At 38.4% G+C, this 18,067-nt stretch overlaps 1 protein-coding gene across 1 annotated transcript in view; it reads right to left on the bottom strand.

Annotated features, from left to right (window-relative positions):
- Positions 1-7,812: 7,812 nt before the first annotated feature.
- Positions 7,813-18,067, bottom strand: part of ATP10B (ATPase phospholipid transporting 10B (putative)) — a 54,769-nt gene continuing 44,514 nt past the window's right edge. Inside the window, exons 15-22 of the mRNA XM_062587701.1 lie at positions 17,435-17,747; positions 16,158-16,234; positions 15,500-15,625; positions 13,985-14,185; positions 12,115-12,195; positions 11,896-12,000; positions 11,255-11,442; positions 7,813-8,320 (exon numbers count right to left, since the gene is read on the bottom strand). Coding sequence (XP_062443685.1) covers positions 7,813-8,320; positions 11,255-11,442; positions 11,896-12,000; positions 12,115-12,195; positions 13,985-14,185; positions 15,500-15,625; positions 16,158-16,234; positions 17,435-17,747 — 1,599 coding nt within the window. The remainder of the gene's footprint in view (positions 8,321-11,254; positions 11,443-11,895; positions 12,001-12,114; positions 12,196-13,984; positions 14,186-15,499; positions 15,626-16,157; positions 16,235-17,434; positions 17,748-18,067) is intronic.

Raw genomic sequence — 18,067 nt, 5'->3', positions numbered from 1 at the left:
ATAAATGATGAAATAAATTTTCCATTTTCATTGATTTAGATAAAAAATATCATTTTCTGTATACCAGACATTAAACAGAGATTTAGAAAATTTAGATAGAATGTAGTGAAAGTATGAAGCCAATTTAATTAGGAAAGAATGTGAAAAACAGAAATTTTCCCACTTGGTGCATACAGGGCACTGTATTTCCATGCCACTGAATGTTGCAGAAGTTTTGTTCTCCATTTCGGAAGACTTCATCCAGCACAGTCCTCTTTTACCAGGAGTAGCCTAAACCCTGATTTCACAAGACAACTCTACTGTCTTTTCCAACTTGTGGTTCAAGTCTAGCGTGTGTTAATAAAATAGCTCTAATAATGTTTACTGATCCAAAATTAAAAATGCAGCTACCATCAGCAGAAACCAAAAATGGTGACTACAATAACAAAACATCCTGTAATTTCAAATGCTATGACAAAAAATCCAGCATCAGAAATACGAAATAAATACAAACCAGGGAAACCATCTCTCTTTAAGAAAGATGAGACTTGGCTAACTGATTTCTCTGTACAGTTTGTCTTTTAGTTTCATCTGTTGCTAAGATACTAGCCATAGTATCTTCCTTATGTCTTGTATTTGAAGATTCACATTCTCTTACTCCTTGGAGGAGGCTCCTCCATGTGTGACCTCTACACCTTCACCTGCACTTTTTCTTTTGGAGAAAACAGGTGGAGACTGACGGTGCGATTCTTGCCTGATGTCAAGCCACATACCTACAGTTACTCCTACTTTACAACCACTTACAATCTGGCCTGGTAAATGTAACAGCTTTATTTAGCAATTACAGTTCTGAGGCTGTATCAGTCTGGGCAATGTGGTTTCTTCTATAAACGCAAATCACTCCAGTGCCCTTAAAGACATCAGAAATATTTTATATAAAGGTTCTTATTTTCAAAATTAACTTTCAAAATCAATGCTAAAACAGCTGATTCCTTCAACCAAAATAATTCTGATGTCCAAATGTTTTTGTATTTTAGTGCTCTATCCTTGAAACAGCATGAAACCTCCAGGCTGTGAAAGTTGTCTTTGGGATTTTATCAGTGATGTTGCCCATTTCCAGGAGAACTGCAGATGGAGTCATCTGAAAGAAATTAATTCTTAAAGTTCATCGTTTTCACTACACATGATTAAACACTATATAATTTAACACTATTTGCTGATAGAAAATCAAAGCATTTGCCCCCAGCATACTGACATTTACAGCAGTGGGGAACATTTGCACATTTTATGCTTATAATAACAGATGAGGTATGAAATGGATTCTGATAATGCTTTGAATACCTTGGAAGTCTTGTCATTTATCATGGCATATGAGGTTACTCTGGCTCGCTATCATTACTCTGTAATATATTTTTATATAGCAGAAGTAAAGAGTAGGTCTATTTTGATGACTAATGGCAGATGAACCTTCAAAGGTCCAGTGAGTAGGTTCTCTTCAAGCAAGCAAGACCCATTGTAGTTTTTATCTCACTTCTTGCAAGGTTTTTTTTTTAACATTCGAATAGAAAAATGGCTGATTGTCTATAATTTATTGTGCAAAGAGATAGATCAGGTTCTGTCTTGAGATGCCTTCCCCTGTGGTTTCGCAGAAATGTAACAAAATGTCAGAAGTGACCATTAAAGTGGAATAATTTCAAGAAACTGCAAATCAGTCTAAATTTTAAATGAATGCAAGGCAGATGCACACATGGTGCTAGAATAATCCTCTTAAATGAGTTACTTTCCAAATCAGTAATAGGATTTTAAACATTATTTAGTTTGTGCTTGAGCTCCTTTATTTAAAGGTTCTGGAGAGTTAGATTCCTTTGGGCTGTAAATTTAAGCTTTTGGGCTTTTTCATCTTAGAACTAACAGCTTCAGGCACAATTCTGGCTCTTTGATGTCTTTGGACTATATTCACTGCTTACTGTAAAATTGCAGATTATGAAAAGGAGAACAGGCTAGGCTGAAGAACAGATTTCTATCATTCATGTATGTTCAAAATCTTTGAGAGGTCATATTTGAACTTTTCCAGCAATACCTCCCTTCAACATTAGATTAAAACCAAAACCATTTTAGCCTACTACAAGTATGGGGTCATTCTTCAGAGACCTCCACACTTAACCCAGAACATAAATGGATGCACTCTTTGTTAATGATTATTTTACTGAGAAAACACAATAGATGGACATTTCAAGATGTGAGTGACCTCTGAACTAGGCCTGAGAGTAGATTAAGGATTTCATTTGGAAATCTCTAGAAGGCTCTGGGCATGTTGGTGCTTCTCCACAGTCATTATGGTGCAATCATGTTCATGGTACTTATTTGTCCACCTCCTCCTGCTCTGTCCCAGGTACACAAGAAATGAATGAAGAATCTGTTGTCCTCTTCAAATGTTGATTTAGATCATGACATCACTGCTGCAAGTTACCTAACGTTGTGAAAGAGCAACCACACAGAATGAGCACACACAGACGTTTGTCCCTCCTGGTAAAATTTCTTAAAGTATTAACAGAACAAGATGGGCTCTAAAGAGGTTTCAGCTGAATCCTGTTGATTTTAGTCAAATTCTAGTGACCTGACTGCAACCTACAGATTTACATTTGTGCTTTTTTGAATTAAAGCAACATATGTACAGGAGCCGCTAACTTGTTTGAGGCTAAACAGTGATGCCAGTACAATAAGGAGGAATACCAGCACACCAACAAAGGCACTAGCTGTTTTTCTACCTATCTTCTAATGTACTGGCTTCTCACTTTAAATATTTTTGTGTGTGTGTTCTGGTATATGTGCTTTCCATTTGAGTTTCTTCAGATGCACAACCTAGTGCAAAAATTTATGCTCCATGAAGACTGACATATTTGCTGATCCCTTGCAAAATCCCTTGAAACTATAAGCATGTTAGTTATTAAGCTGATGTATTAAGGTTTAAGAGCCCAGTTTTGCTTTCTGGCCAGCTTCAAACTCCTGCAGGGACTGCAGACAAAATTGAGAACAAGATCTGACCAGCTAAACATCCATCCAAGAGCTCTCGTTCAAGTTTCCTGCCAGATTTATCTGAAGCAGTTGGATTGACTGTGGTTCCTATTCCAGCCCTCACCATGGGGCAATAAATGGTGGCAGAGCAACAACACCTAGGGCCAGGAGCAATGGCACGTTAAACTGCTGCACCTGAATCCAATAGAGATTATGATTCAGCTTTGTGAGGTTGAACTGATGGCAGCAACAGAAAAGGAGCTAACAGCTTGGTCTCTGTGAAGTTAAGGGCAAAGCTCAATTTTGTGGAGCCGAAATTTCACCTTGACATTTTAGTTATAGCAATGATCATTTATAGAGCTCTGCCAACTTGTGTGGTGCAAAAAAATAATAATCACACAGGTTCCGTGGACACTAACATGGCAAGCTGCAAAGTGTGCCTGAAGGTGGAAGTACAGCTCAGTAGCTGCACTGGGAAAGATAAATAAAATAAAGATAAATAACCATTACCTTCCATGCCTAGAGACAACAGGCTATTGCCCCTCTGATATTTTTGGAAGAATAATGATTCAGGCTCTGTATGCAGTCTCAGTCTTGTTGACGTAGCTGGAAATAATCAGGTGCTACTTTGTAAGAGCCAGGCAGCAAGTCCTATTCACAGTTGTCTCATGCTTTGGTAATTGCAGCAAGTTCCAATCACCAGCAATGTCAAAAGTACTTTATAGATCTTCAGTGTTATTTGGTCAGCTCTCTAAATCCCACCCTCTGTGATCATTATCTTGAAGAGCCTCTTGTCTCTACATTTATGTTTTTATTCATCAGTGCTGCTCACAAGTACCTAATCATGCCATATCCTGCCCACAGTCACCTTACCCCTGAAACAAATAGCTCGGTGCTTGCGCACTACCTCAAATTGTAATCAAACAAATGAATTAAGCACTGCAGCACCAGCCAATGAAGTGGCAAAATATATGCAACCTGTCCTTGGGCAAAATGTCTTCTGTGCAGCAGGATGGTGCTCACCCATCTCTACCTAATTGAAAAGTCATTTTTATATTTCTGAGATATATGAGAAAAAAGTGGATCTCCCACCCTTTATCCCATCTGATTCATTCTGGACTTAACACTGAATAGTTATAGCTGATATCAAACAGATGAAAGGTCACATCTCCAACTTGCTGTGCTAAGACAGACATACACAGTGTTTGAGATTTGTGTGCATCTCCTGCTCCTTGCATTAAAAACAAACAAACAAACAAAAAATTCCCCAAAACAAAAACACACAACCTTTCCTCTGCTGAGAGCACAACAGATGGCTTTTCACTGACCACTGCAAACTACCTGGGATCACATCTGGTACTTAGCAGACAGACACGATAAATCAGCTCCTGTTCACATGTCCAAGAGACATCACCTTCAGGTTGTCACATAGGTACAGCTCTGTCTATCTCAAAGCACCACTGCTTTTGCAGTATTACTATTAGGATAACACCAAAAGAAAAAGCATGAAGTAATTTCACAGAAATTCATTAATTTTAGTGTTTTATAGTCTAAGAAATGTTGAGTATCACCATACATTAAAAAGAGAGACCGCTATTCTGTTCTGAAACATTCACGTTAGAATGAATGGAACATATATCTTGACATGAGTGTTATTTTAAATGTGTCTTGGAATAAAAATAAGTCATCTAGAAAATCTAGTTAGACCTAAACAACCTATTTAGTAAATACTCCTTCTCCTTCACAAATAAATACATTGGAGGTCTTGATTTCTTACTGTAGGCATGCATTCACTGCAAAAAGCTGTGTTTTTTATCTCTACATTCTGCTTCCCAAAGGAATCGATAGCCTCAGCTAATTTCCCGCGTGGTCAAAGTGAAGTGCCTGTTCAATATCTTTTTAACTCAAGGTAGTTAATGATCACTATTTACCCAGGAACATAAAAATAGATCACACCATTTAGCAATGAATGTGTGCCCTAAATTATGGCAGTATCCACTTCAGAAGAGGGCTGGTAGTGTTCTCACCCAGGAGGAGGTGTATCAGGAGAAAGCTTCATACCCCTGGGGGCGCCAGCTGGGATGCTGAGGCCGGGGCTTGCCTGTTGCTTCAGCTTTCTTCCTTCCTCAGGGAACAGGGATGTTTTCCTCTTTTGGCTTTTCTGGGACTGAAGGCTGTGTAACAGATTCCCCAGGTGAAGGGATTTATTGGATCTTTTTGTTACCATTTACCACACAACAAGATTAACAGATTGGAGGTCCCATTGCAGAAGTATTTAAGGCAGCCGTGGAAATTTTACTTCATTCATTGTTTTGACTGAAGTAACTTCTAGACTATAACCAAAAATAGTTACTTAGAGGCACACTACCTTCCACTTTGTTTATCACCTGACATAGCACTGAACTAATGATTCTGGAGCTTCTAGGGGCTGCTGTGGATCATAAGCAAGCTTTCCTTTCTTCCTTCTACTACCACTGCTTCTTCTTCAGAGCAACTCCCTTCAGCCATACGCTATTTCAGAACGTAAACTCAGTTGGCTGAGTAAAATGCATGGTAGAATAGTTTTGCAGAAGTTGCAAGAAAACATGAAATGAATTCTTGGTTCCGAATTCAGGAACCTCTGTAGATCTTTTAGATTTGCTTAAATATAATCTTCCTCTCCATAGTGCTTTTCCATATTTGCTCAATCTGTTTTCACATTCAGATATTTTTGTCATTCAGATATATTTGTCATCTAATTTTTATGATAGACACTCATATAGCATGGCCTAGTAGATATAGAATGGATTCTGAAAATGTGGGTTTTCCACTCCATGACTGACAATAGGAAAATGACTCATCGCTGCCTCTGTTTTTGTGGTAAATCTCACCCTCAACAACACACCAAGTCATAACTGCATTACACTTTATTACTTTGAAAACATTGCACATTTTCTCATAAAATATATAAGAAATTGGCATCTTCTTTAAGTTCAAAGGAAATGAACTCTTTCGTGTAAAAACATGTCTGTGAGTCATAAAGACTTGATCTTAAGTATTGGCACCCAAGGTTCATTCCCAGCCAATGAGCAAACATTTGAGCAATCTCATACCCCATTAAGAATTATCTCAGCTTTGCCTAATTCCCTTTCCTAATTTGTACATGATGCAAAAAATCTCTTTTTAAATTGCCTTACAGCTGATAATGAACACTTTATCAATTACAATTATATATGTGCTCTCATTCTGGCTATGAGAAATCTGAATGGTAGATATATTACTTGGTCTTGACTGAGCTGATTTAAGGTAACATCTTTAAGACTCTAGTTATGGTAATTATTCTAACACATGGAAGGTAAATTAGTATTTGCTAAATAGAGTACTTAAGAGATTTCATACATCGTGATAAGTGGCAAATAGTTAGCTAAAATAATTATTATAATACATATATAAAAGGCTAAAAACATACTTAAATCAGAGGCAGTGATAGATCCACAAAAGTCCAAATGGCTTAAGTTTAAAGCATGGTTAGCACTTTACCCTACATTGTGAAGAAAAATTTGGGTAAAGGTCTTACTAGTCAACATTTCTATAAGAAATATAACATTCACCGTTCATTGCACTGCAATAGGTAGTCATGATAGTGATATTCTATGCTTTTTCCTACATCTTGTTGCACTGAGATACTGAAAAGGATCAATAGAAGTAATACACATAACTTGTTACACATAATAATAAGTAATACACATAACATGTTTTGGTCATTTTACACCACATACTTACTGCAATGATTAGTGCACTGATCAGTGACCCTCATATATTACTTTTGAAAATCTCCATCTTTGAGATCTCCATCAACTACTGAATGAAACCAAGTGTGGGAAAGAGCATGATTTACACTTGACTGAATGCAGCAAAATGCTACAGTAATATAGGGAAAGGGAAGGAAGAGACTGTATTTTCAAATGAAAAGCAGGGAGAATTCAGAATTCTAGAATATTGATACTTGAATTGGAATTGGACTAATTGTATTATCTATGTAGACATGAAAAAGTGGACTCCACTAATCCTTGAGTTATCTTGCCAGTTTTTGTAGTTTCGTATTTCTGTTCTTCTATTTCATAAACTGTTTTCTCCTTTTCTTAACAGTATCAGTCAAACCTACATAAAAATACAGAACTTGCTATGGAGGAAAAACCTACTCTATGCTTGATACAGGTACAGGTGCAAAGTCTATATATTACGAAGGAATATTTTTTAGTCTCTTTCATTTGCTGTTATTCTGGAGCTACTTTTAGCATCAGGAGGCAACAACTTTTTGATATAACTGTAATTTTAAAGTTGTCCAGGTCCTTTAAGACTTTGATATTAAAAGTTAGAGTAGGATGTGTTACTCCAAGACTTGGCTTAATGTAGAACGGGTTCCCTTACTATTATTTTTATATTACTTATGTAATAGCATTGAAACACCACTAATGGAATTATTCACTATTACCGTGACAGAAAAATATTCCTTGATGAAATAAAATAACTTAGTGCACAACTGTACATTTCTAAGCAACCGTGATGCTTGTGTAACATGACACTACTGAAACAAGAGGTCACCTAGTGACTAGCCCAAACAATATATATGCTTAGGAGAAGTTGCATATTGGAGATGATATTGCAACACTCCAGCAGGTTTGTAAATCCAAATTTCTCTCTGTTCTTTTGTATCGAGCATCTTGGTTAAGTATAAACAGAAATTCTGTTTTCCCTAAGGTATGTTTCTCCACGCGGCTTGCACAGCTGAGATACCAGGTCCCATGAATGAAATTAATCCCATTTCTGAGTATCTCTTCAGAGTGTCACTGCACTCACAGATCGCCGATGACTTCCATGATTAATTTTTTTAGCATTATCTCTAGTTAGTTTGCTAGGGTCATGCCCAGGAGATGCTACCCTATTGGGAACAAGGGGGTAACGGCCAGAGAAAGGTCCTGCTGAGCAGTCTGTAGTGGGAGATTCTTCCTCTGCCCATCTATTAAAGAAATAATTGCCTTCTTCAGGTGTCCATTTCCTGAGAGGATTCATTTCAGAACTGGAAAGTCCCTGGCTATCTGTGTCCCCATGAGACACAGCTGCTGCTGCTGGATGTAAAAATGGTGATACACATAAGTGGTTGATGGTTCGGTCAAGGTCATCATTAGGTGCTGGTGATGTTATAGGCGCATCAGAAGTAGTTTGTTTTCGTGACCTCCACTTTTGGATTTCAAGATCTTGTTGCTCTTTAGGAAGCTTATCTAGTTGCTGAGCTTTCAGAATCAGAGATGCTCCAAAGGTTCCTCGCAGGGCAAAAATAAGGCACCTGATGAAAGAGAAAGAGAGCACATTGTCTTAGCAGTGGGTTACACCTGTAATCTGCATCAGACAACACAAACACAATTGCTCATTTTCCTTTGCTCTGAAGAGATCTGGTAAGTTGATTCATGGTTCTTAATACAGCATGCAACTATGCACTTATCTTGAACGATATAGAGTCAACTACATGTATACAAATACTAAATAATTTATGATAATGGCACTGTTTGCTAAACAGTGCAAGAAAAGTACACAGAAGCTCAAATATTGCAGAAATGCAATATTTGTGGAGGTTAAGCTTATACTTACTTACCCCCTTAAAAGAAGCTAAAGAAGGGACATTAGTTTGGTAGATGACATAAAACTGGAAAATTAAAAAACTCAGCTTGTGGATTTGCTAAGGAAGTAGTAAAATAATTTGCATCTCACCTGCCCTCTCAGGACAGAGAATTTATATAAATACATACACCTGTGAGTGTGTAGTGAGAGAACACCCACCCTCTCTCCAAGTCATGTCAGCTCCAGTCTGAAAACCAGAGCCTCATTTGAAGCATGATTTCTGACAGGATTTTATCTACACATTTCAAAACAAATATGGGAAATCTTTCGAAACTGCATTAATAAAGGTGCCCTCTCTACCTTCTGCTGCTATATAAAGACGTACTTAAATATATATAACAAGATTGAGAACTCCAACAAGCTAGGCTAACTGCAGAAAGGGCTTTTATGGCCTGTTTGTACAAGTGAGTGTGGACAAGTACACACTCGCTCTGCCCAAGCTCAGGCTGGGCGACCACACAAAATTTTAGGTCCCAAAGCTCTCCAGCAACTAGCCCTGGGTGGGCAACTTGGAACACAACTAGCAAAAGCACAGGTCCATCTCTGACGATCTGGTGTGGATCTGTCTTTTCTCTCAAGTTGCTCTCTGTGTCTTCTGGGTGTGTTGCAGGTGGAACAGGCAGGAGAACAGAAAGGGGAAGGAGAATTGTGCCTTCTACCCTGTCTGTTGCTCTGCTTGCTCCTGCCCTTGCTGCTTTCCTCCAGGATGTGCAAGTCATTTACCTGATGGGCATCTGCTGTAGGGCTTTTGGGCAGGCCACAGAGAGGGGAATGCATCTGGCCATTACACTGAAATCCTCCAAGAGGCACAGTGCTTTCCCCTTGCCAATGAATGAACATGAAATTCAACTCCCTGTTTCTCAGACCTGAGGATTTTAATAACTAAAGGTGTGCAGGGTTTCCCAAAACAGTTCAGAGGCACTTTTCAGACACAAATGCCCAGGGGATGCACTGCAAAGTGCTGCCAGGGAGTGCTCTAGGAAAAGTCTGCACCCACAGCAGGGCACAGGCAAGCCCCCTCGGGGCACGTGCAGCATCTCAGGCAAGGCAGCTAGCACAGAAAGCAGCTCTAAAAGGAAGATCTGAGCAAGTATTTTAACAAAATCTCTTGGGAAAAATTCAGAATCTCAAGGCTATAAACTCCAACAGGTTTCTGAGGGAGACAAGGAGCAAACAATGCAGTAAGAACCACCAACGGAAACTTAATCGTAAGTATAGGAATATATTTAACAAAGGGTGATTTCAGCACTGTTGAGATATGCTGACACAGCTATTCAGAAACTGGGGGCTGGATTTTCTGTGAATCAGGGGTTCTACAGGAAATAATCTGGGATACCTACAAGAAGGAACAGCAACTCTCCAACCCTGAAATTACCAAGATAGAAATCTTTGAGTTCAGTATACTGCTGAGGCAGCAATGAGCTCAATCTGGCTAAATTCCCAGGATGGATATATGAATTCTTAACCACGTGTTTGATATAGCTCTCAGTAGAAAGCTCAGGGTCAAACATAACACTGCAAATGTGGGCAGATAGGAGGATGAAAATCACACAAGAACAGAACACACCGCAAAAGGATGCTATGCCTGAAAGGCATGAGACCTCAATGAACCATGTGTTGCTTATCCTGACCTGAAGTTCATATATTGCAACATAAAATCACAAGAGAATCTGAACTCAGATAGGGAAATAATGACTCAAAGAAAAATATCATCTAGTCTCAAAAGGTCCATTTTTTTTAGACAAAGTTAAGGCCAAAACTTCAATGCTTTAAAGTATTTACAAAATCAGATATTAAAAAATATTTTCCTGGCTCTTGCAATAGTACTATGCTGACAATTATTATGAGCAGCAGACTAGCAAGAGAGTTTAATAAGCCTATCTCTTTCATTGTCCAAGCAGAAATGAAAAAAAATAAGTGGTACAACTTACAAAAAGCCTATCTACTTAAAGAATGATTAAAGTATAAAAAACTAAAGGCAGTAAGGTTAACATATACATTGGAACAAAATCAAGTTTTTCAAACCACATTTTCTCATAAATATATTAGAATAATTACTATCCCTCGCAAAATATTTTTCAGACTCACTCTCCAAAGCTATCTTTATCATACCCAATTTGTGGCACAGAGTAAAACTAAGTAAAACTAAGATTCTGAATGTAGAAAATTATTTGATATAGAGACATATTCTTAAATTTTGCTTAATAATGTACTAAAGAAACAATTCATTTTGCAGCTCTCAGTGCACATAGGAATATCTTAAAGCTTTACTCTCTAGTCTTGATCTACTCAGCAATGCTTCACTCATCCTAGTGAAAATTTATGCAGTGGATTTGTAAATCCACCGATAAATTTTGCAGCACCCCAGAAAGAAAGATTTTCCTGATGAGAAAACAAAAGCAATAGGTGTATAGTGAGCTGTCCGTGTTTATATAAGTGAATAAATTCGTAGTTCATGAACCCAGATTTCTGACTTTCAGACCTATCACTGTCCGTGTGCTGGACATACTTCACATCTAGAGACATCACTACTGTTATTTCACTCAGATGCCTACAAATCCACAAAATGAAAATTGAGAGGAAACCAGTATACTATTCAAACCTCGGTAAGAGCGCGATGACTGGGGTAATGAGGCACAGTAAATAGAAGGTAGGGTCTGCAAGCTGCTTCTCCATGATCCAGTAGGGAGTGGCAGGAGGGTTGCAGACCACGCAGACAGCGTTGTAGACCACTGAGAAGATGAAGTAGAGCAGCACGCTCCCCATCATCGTGGCCCAGTGAAACACCGTCTGTAAGCAGAAGTACACAACATAACAGCAATATATGCTAGATCTTGACTCTGGTTTTAAGGACATAAGGAATAATTAGAAAGAACATATCACACAGACCCATGTTACTAAAAACTGCAGCAGGAGAAACACCTAGAAATTAAATGACAGAACAATGGGAGTGGATATAGTTCTTAAAAAAAAATATGTCAAACCGTTTCCTATGCATATACTAAAGTATGTAAAAATTATGTATTGTCATGTCCAGTAGGAGCAATGCTGCCGCCCTGCCAGAGTAGCTATTATGCTGCGTTTAATAATCAGTTTTGCCACATTGCATTATCTTGGTGCATACACTACTTAATTTTGTGACCCAGAATTAAACTAAATGACTCCAAAAGACAATGCCATGTCTGCACAGTGTGCTGTGTTCAGAAAAGAGAATCACATGTATAGCATAAGTCAAACACATACCCATGTTTTCATTTCTAGAGCCTGGTGCAAGAGAATGGTGAGGAGGGAGATGGTATTGATGGGGGTCCCAAAGGTAAACACATCTATGTCAGAACCCTCGTATGTCTAGAAAATAGGAAGAGAGATGGAGAGAAACCTTGACGATTCAGAAGTCAATCCTTGTTTTTTCAATTTTTTAAAGAGAATGAGAACAAAATTATAAATGCTTCATGTACTTACCAAATAGGGGATAAAGAAGCAAACAAGGCTTTGATAGAAGGCATCCAACATTGTAACAATAAAAGTTGACAGCTTGTATATCTGTAGGAGTTTGTGGATAACAGTCATTATGATAGGATGCACATTTCTCTTCCTACTACAGAGGTACTTGCTTTTTGTATTTCTACCACTCAGACTGCTGATTATAGCTAACTGGTCTCTGTTCATAATCAAATGCCTCTTCAGAGGCTGATTCAAAGCAAAGGCTTATCCCTGAATAGGTATGCTCTCTGTGTTGACTACAGAGAAACCTTAGGAAGATTAGCCAGTCAACTAAGGGTTGCAAAGTCAGATGTCATGAATCTCTGCTCCATCGCTTTCCCGGAGCTACAGAATTGGACTAAATATTTTATTCTACAGCTTCTTCCATCAAAGTGTCTACTTCGTGCCTTTATAGTATGGCCACATGTCATATTTAAACTTATCTTGAGACCTATGGAGACACAGTTGCGATGGAGTACGAAGCATCATGGGAGTGACAAAACGATGGGCCTCTGCGGTTTCAATGTAGTCAAAATGTCAAAGCAACAACAACTATCTCTTCAAAATGATAAAGAACATGTATTTCACACATACATGAGGTCCAGCAGCTGCTAAGAAAGGGAACGGAAAGCCCTGCAGAGAATGCTCAAAGTCTGCGTTCCTACAACTGGATTTTTAAAACATCAGGAAAGAATCACAGTCCATGATTCGGAAAGTAGCTATTGTGGAAAAAGAGAGTGAGAGAGAAGAATTCTTAAATACTGTGAAATCTGTGGTCTGAAACAAAGGACAGATCAAAATTTGCCTGCTAATATTTTCATCGTTTCCTATTAAAAATCTTAACGTAATTTGGGAATAAGCCTTTAGAAGTTTGCCAAAGTGTGATTATACGGAAACCAGATATACATGTCTATATACCTGTGATCCTCACACACATACAGAGATTAGACTGGTTCTCTAAACTTAACAGGTAGATTGAGGAAAATTCTTTATATAATCTCTTATGTATATTTCTTGAGAGTTAGCAATTCTGATGTTCAAAGTAAAGTAAATAAACAAAACAGTTCATATCCAGAACAGCCTAGACACCAAGCTGACAAAATCCTTTGTGTATTAAAATGTCTATTTTTGAATGAGAGAAAAAAAAATGGCCCGTTGTTCATTAATCTAATGGTTTAAGTTTCCTTGTCCCTTTCTGCTGCAATCTTTTTAAAAAGCTTTTCCTCTAGTACTCCACAGTAGGCTGAGACTGTTCAAAACATTAAATCTCAGCAGAGCTTAATGAGGGACCAGCTAAACTCTCTTACCCTCAGGTGCTATATTTCTCATCCTCTTTCATTTATTTCTCCTTATGCCCTCATTCAGATTTTTTTTTAATGTATATACTTGGTGTACGTTTAACTATGTATCTATCTGCTCCACCATCCTTCTTTAGCAACACCGAATGTCCTTAAAATGAAAACTTTCCAGACCCCAGGGTTTCAGTTCACAGGACTGACTCACTAGTACATCACTTCATTTGCTATAACTCAGCCTGCTGGTACCAAACTGGATTGTGCCATATGCTTGACTGCAGAATAAACCTTCCCATTTACGTCTTCCAGCCACGAACAAGCACTCAGCCTTGCTCCCACAAAGCAACTCCACTCATGTATCCCCTACTAATCCTTCTGATAGCTACAATTATATCTTCTCTCAGTGGACATCAGCAAATGGGAAACCACAAATGGATAATTTGGTTCTAGGTGAATCTGAAGCTGTTCTCTTCCTTCCCTCTCCACAAAACCAAAAAAAGGTTGTGGTCCTTTGGCTCGTCAAGCAGTTATTTCATTCAGCAATCAAGACATACCTCTGAATTTTGCCCATTCTTGTATAATTCAGGCAAACCTAAGAGTGTTTCTGCAGAAACGTCTCTGTCGAGGATTCCAAAGAGAATAGGGGGCATCGAGGTGAAGAAGAGATTGAAAAAGATCATCTGCCAGTAATCTATCATGGTGGCACCAGAGAACCCACAGAAGAACTGGTACCAGAAGAGCAGGTTGACGTAGCTCTGTGGGAGAAGCAAATACGAACCCAGTGTCATGGTACAGGCTGAACCTCGTGCATGCAGAAACGCATCCTTCCCGCTGACACGATTTCACCTCCCTCCAGGCTGCGAGCTCCACAAAGCTGCACCTCTCCAGTATGTCCTCTCTGTCACATTTCCCCCACTTTTAAAGCTGGTGTGGACCTCTTGGTTGGCAACACATGGATCATCTATGCCCCTCATCATTCCCTCTATGGGGTCTGTGCAGGTTTTCAATGCTGTCTCCCAAGAAGATATCATTTTAATTACAGGTACTCTCAGTAGATACCTCTGCACTTTATTTCTAAAAGCAGTACATCTAAAGTATTTCACACCAACTCAGTGTGATACAGCTTTTTAACACTAGTTAGGTTTCTTTAAGAAAATATCAGAGAATAATTAAACAAATTGTTCACAGCTCTAAGCACCAGATTTTTAAATCCTTCTACAAGTCAGTTGTCAAAGTGGAATCAAAGGCCTCCTGCTCTCTAATGGTACCAGGGAGATAACAGAACAGCAGAATTCCAATCTGGAGAGCTATTTCATACTGCAAATAAATATCCTTTGAACTTTGAAAGGATGCCCAGTCAGGAAAAAAAAAAAAAAAGTTTCCATTTCCATTTCCATTATAAATTTTAACACCGATAAGACATAATCCTTATTCAAAATTATTTAAAAAATTAAAATATAGGCACTTTGAATTTTAAGTAAATAGTTTTTCATGCTTAGAGTATTTCATGTCTAATCGACTTGTTTGCACAGGCTTGCAGAAACTGTATTATTATCAGGTTTATCCACTTTACATTATTCTTCAATGCACAGCTCATTTGCATATACATTAAACTTTTAATAAAAATGCCAGATATGACTGCATCATTGCTTGCAAGTGGCTCCTATCAAATTAAATGCAAAAATTCAGAGGTTTCATAGGCAACTGTTTCTCAGTGCAGAACCATCTTTATTCCAGCACTAATAATCTGCTGTTCCTTATGTAAATTTTATTTTGAGGCTCTTGGGTATTACTAGAAAAGTTTCTTGAACTACCATATAAAAGTTACTAAACCTTGAGTCCCTTTTCCCTCTGGAATAACGCTATTTCAAAAGATATTTAGATCCCATATTTTACTCAATGCTTTATGCAGCACATTACTAAGCATGGAGGCGCATACTGTAATCCTGCAAAGTGAATAAACAGGAATTGCAATTTAATAAAAAGTAAGATGACACAGCCTAAAAAAACCCCAATCCTGGACTTAACCCTTTCTAGAATGAAGACTTCCAGACACTTTATTATCTTACCACATTCTTGTAGAAAAAGTAAATCACCATCTTTGCCAGTCGAGCATAACACCAATGTCCATGGACGAGAAGTAGTTTTTTGAGATGCTTAAATCGGGATATTGCAAAGTCACTAGCCATCACAGCCTTCAGTAAAAAGAATGGAGATTATTTCATAATCTATTTTTCCATTAAATGTGATGATATCTGAACATGGACATTGAAACTATTTCCTACTATTGCAGGTAGTAGGAAAAAGACTTGAGAAAATGATTGGAAATTTCTATCTCCCCAGAGCCCTAATCTAGAATTTAGGAAAATAAGGAAAGGGGATATGCGTGAAAAAATCTGGGGCAGAAAACACTGAATAAGAATCAACAGAACCTGGAAATGCTATAGCAGAGATGATTTAGAAACCAGATGTTAACCTATCACTGGCCAGACATCTGTTAATTTTCCATGCTTATGAACAAACACGTATTTGCCCATGCATGCTAATTGTTGGCTCAAAACACTCTTTTCTTGCTACACCTGTAATTATGGACTGTATATTAATTTATGACAGCAATGATGCCAACTTGCATTTTTAAGATGACACTCAGTATAGGGCTGCTATAAAACTTATGAAGCGTCAAGAAACCATTTGACAGTAGAGGAAAGGAAATAAGTAAAGGGATACCTGCATGCCTTCTTGGCCAGATATTCCAATTCCAACATCAGCTGCTTGAATCATACTTACATCATTTGCCCCATCACCTAGAATGGGAATACAGGAGGGAACAATAAAGGAGTGAGAAAAGATGCTTAACGCTACATGCCTATAGTAAAACAATTAAAAAATCCCAGCTGTACTGTTAAACATAGATTATTCTGTAGTATCATGCATCCTAATTAGGGTAGCTGATACTGGGAGTCAAGTAGTCAAGAGCTCTAGGATCTGATCTTGGTGGGAAGATCCTCCTTCTTAGGTGACTTGGTTCCACTTCTGCTAAGACCAACTTGGTGCAGTAGTGGCACAGACACCCCAACACCATCTGTAATTGCTCCATATTATAGGCTTTTGCTTGGTGAATTCCATGTGTTCAGCACCCCACTTTGCAGCACCACACTTCCATGAATTCTCCAAATTATATCATAAATTATAATGGAATTGACAATGTAGCAATCCATTTTCAGGAGTTTTTCTGCTCATTTGATTTTTTTAGCAGTATGTTAAAATACATAACCAAATTTCAAACGTTCATGGCTGAAAGAACAGCCATGGTATCCTGCAATGTGCAAACTGAATCAGGTTAGACTGTAAAGCAGAATAAATAAAGTGGAATACCGAAGGTTTATATTTCGAACTTTGAAGCAAAGCAAGAAATTTTGAAATAAAGACTCTTCCTTTTCTGATGTGGTTTTTTTTTGGTCTATTTCTTTAGTTTCAAGTTGTAAAATATCGATTCTGCAAGGATTTTCATGGGATCACTGCAGCAGGGAACTCAAAGCACTTCACATTATTTGCAAGTAAAAAGCAAAGGAGTCAGTGCTTAATGCTACTCTGGGGATAACAGTGTTTTCACTGGTTGGGAAAGTCTAATAGGAGAAGGGCTTCATAAAAACACGAAGCAATAACTACTATTGACTGCTTTCCTTCCCCCACCGCTAGGGCATTCTGAAGGGAAGATGCACGTGCATTTGTACGGGCGCGCATGACAGGGACTCTGGGAGATTTTGACTTTGGAGCATCTTCATCTTTTTTAAATGGAGCCAGATTTGCTCACTGAAAGCTGGAGGAGGACTTTTCTGTGGTTACTGATAGAGAAAGAATATTCAATGCTGTTTTCCCACTGTATCTAGCTGAAAGGAGACATAAATCATAGCATACGCAACATATTCCACACATTTTCACAATTCTTAATGAAAGAACCTGCTTCCTTCTTTCTCCTGTAAGAGACTTTAAGAGCGAGGTACCTATTGACAGGGTCATCACTTTGAGCTGCCTCCGGACTAGCTTCACCACCATGCTCTTTTGGAGAGGGGTGGAGCGGCAGCACAGGACTGAGCGGCAGTGCTTCGTCAGGGCCAGAAACGTCTTTTCCAGGCCCCCCTGGAAGATGATGTTCAGCGTTCTTCCATCGATCACCAGTCCAAATTCAGGAGACGGGGCCTCAGAGGTTGATAAAGACGTTGGGATAATGCCCAAGAACTTTCTCCGTGGTTTTTCAACATCATAACTCTTCCTCACTTCTTCCAAGGTTAAATTCAAGAGTGACTCACAAGTTTCCTGTGAGAAAACAGAAGAGGTTCTAGAAATAGCTATCTGCATGTCTCTTTAAAGCGGAGTACCTTACCAAATGTATGTATGTATAATCATGCCAGTATCTTTAAGTCTATCAGGGAAAACCAACTGAGAAACACACTAATTTTTCAGATTGGACATTACTTCAATGACATCATCAAATCCTTTGCTGAAAACACTGTGCATCTTATCAGCTATTTAACTACAATAAGAAATTATTTTAAAAGCAAAGCACATATTTGCATTGGTGGGGCTGAGAATTCAGAGAGAAAAAATACTGATTATGTCCTTCTAAAGGAGATTTT

Source organism: Rhea pennata, chromosome 14 (genome assembly GCF_028389875.1).
Source record: "Rhea pennata isolate bPtePen1 chromosome 14, bPtePen1.pri, whole genome shotgun sequence".
Classification (NCBI taxonomy): Eukaryota; Metazoa; Chordata; class Aves; order Rheiformes; family Rheidae; genus Rhea; species Rhea pennata.
The sequence above is the reverse complement of the archived record's forward strand: the minus strand, read 5'-3'. Positions and strand labels throughout refer to the sequence as shown.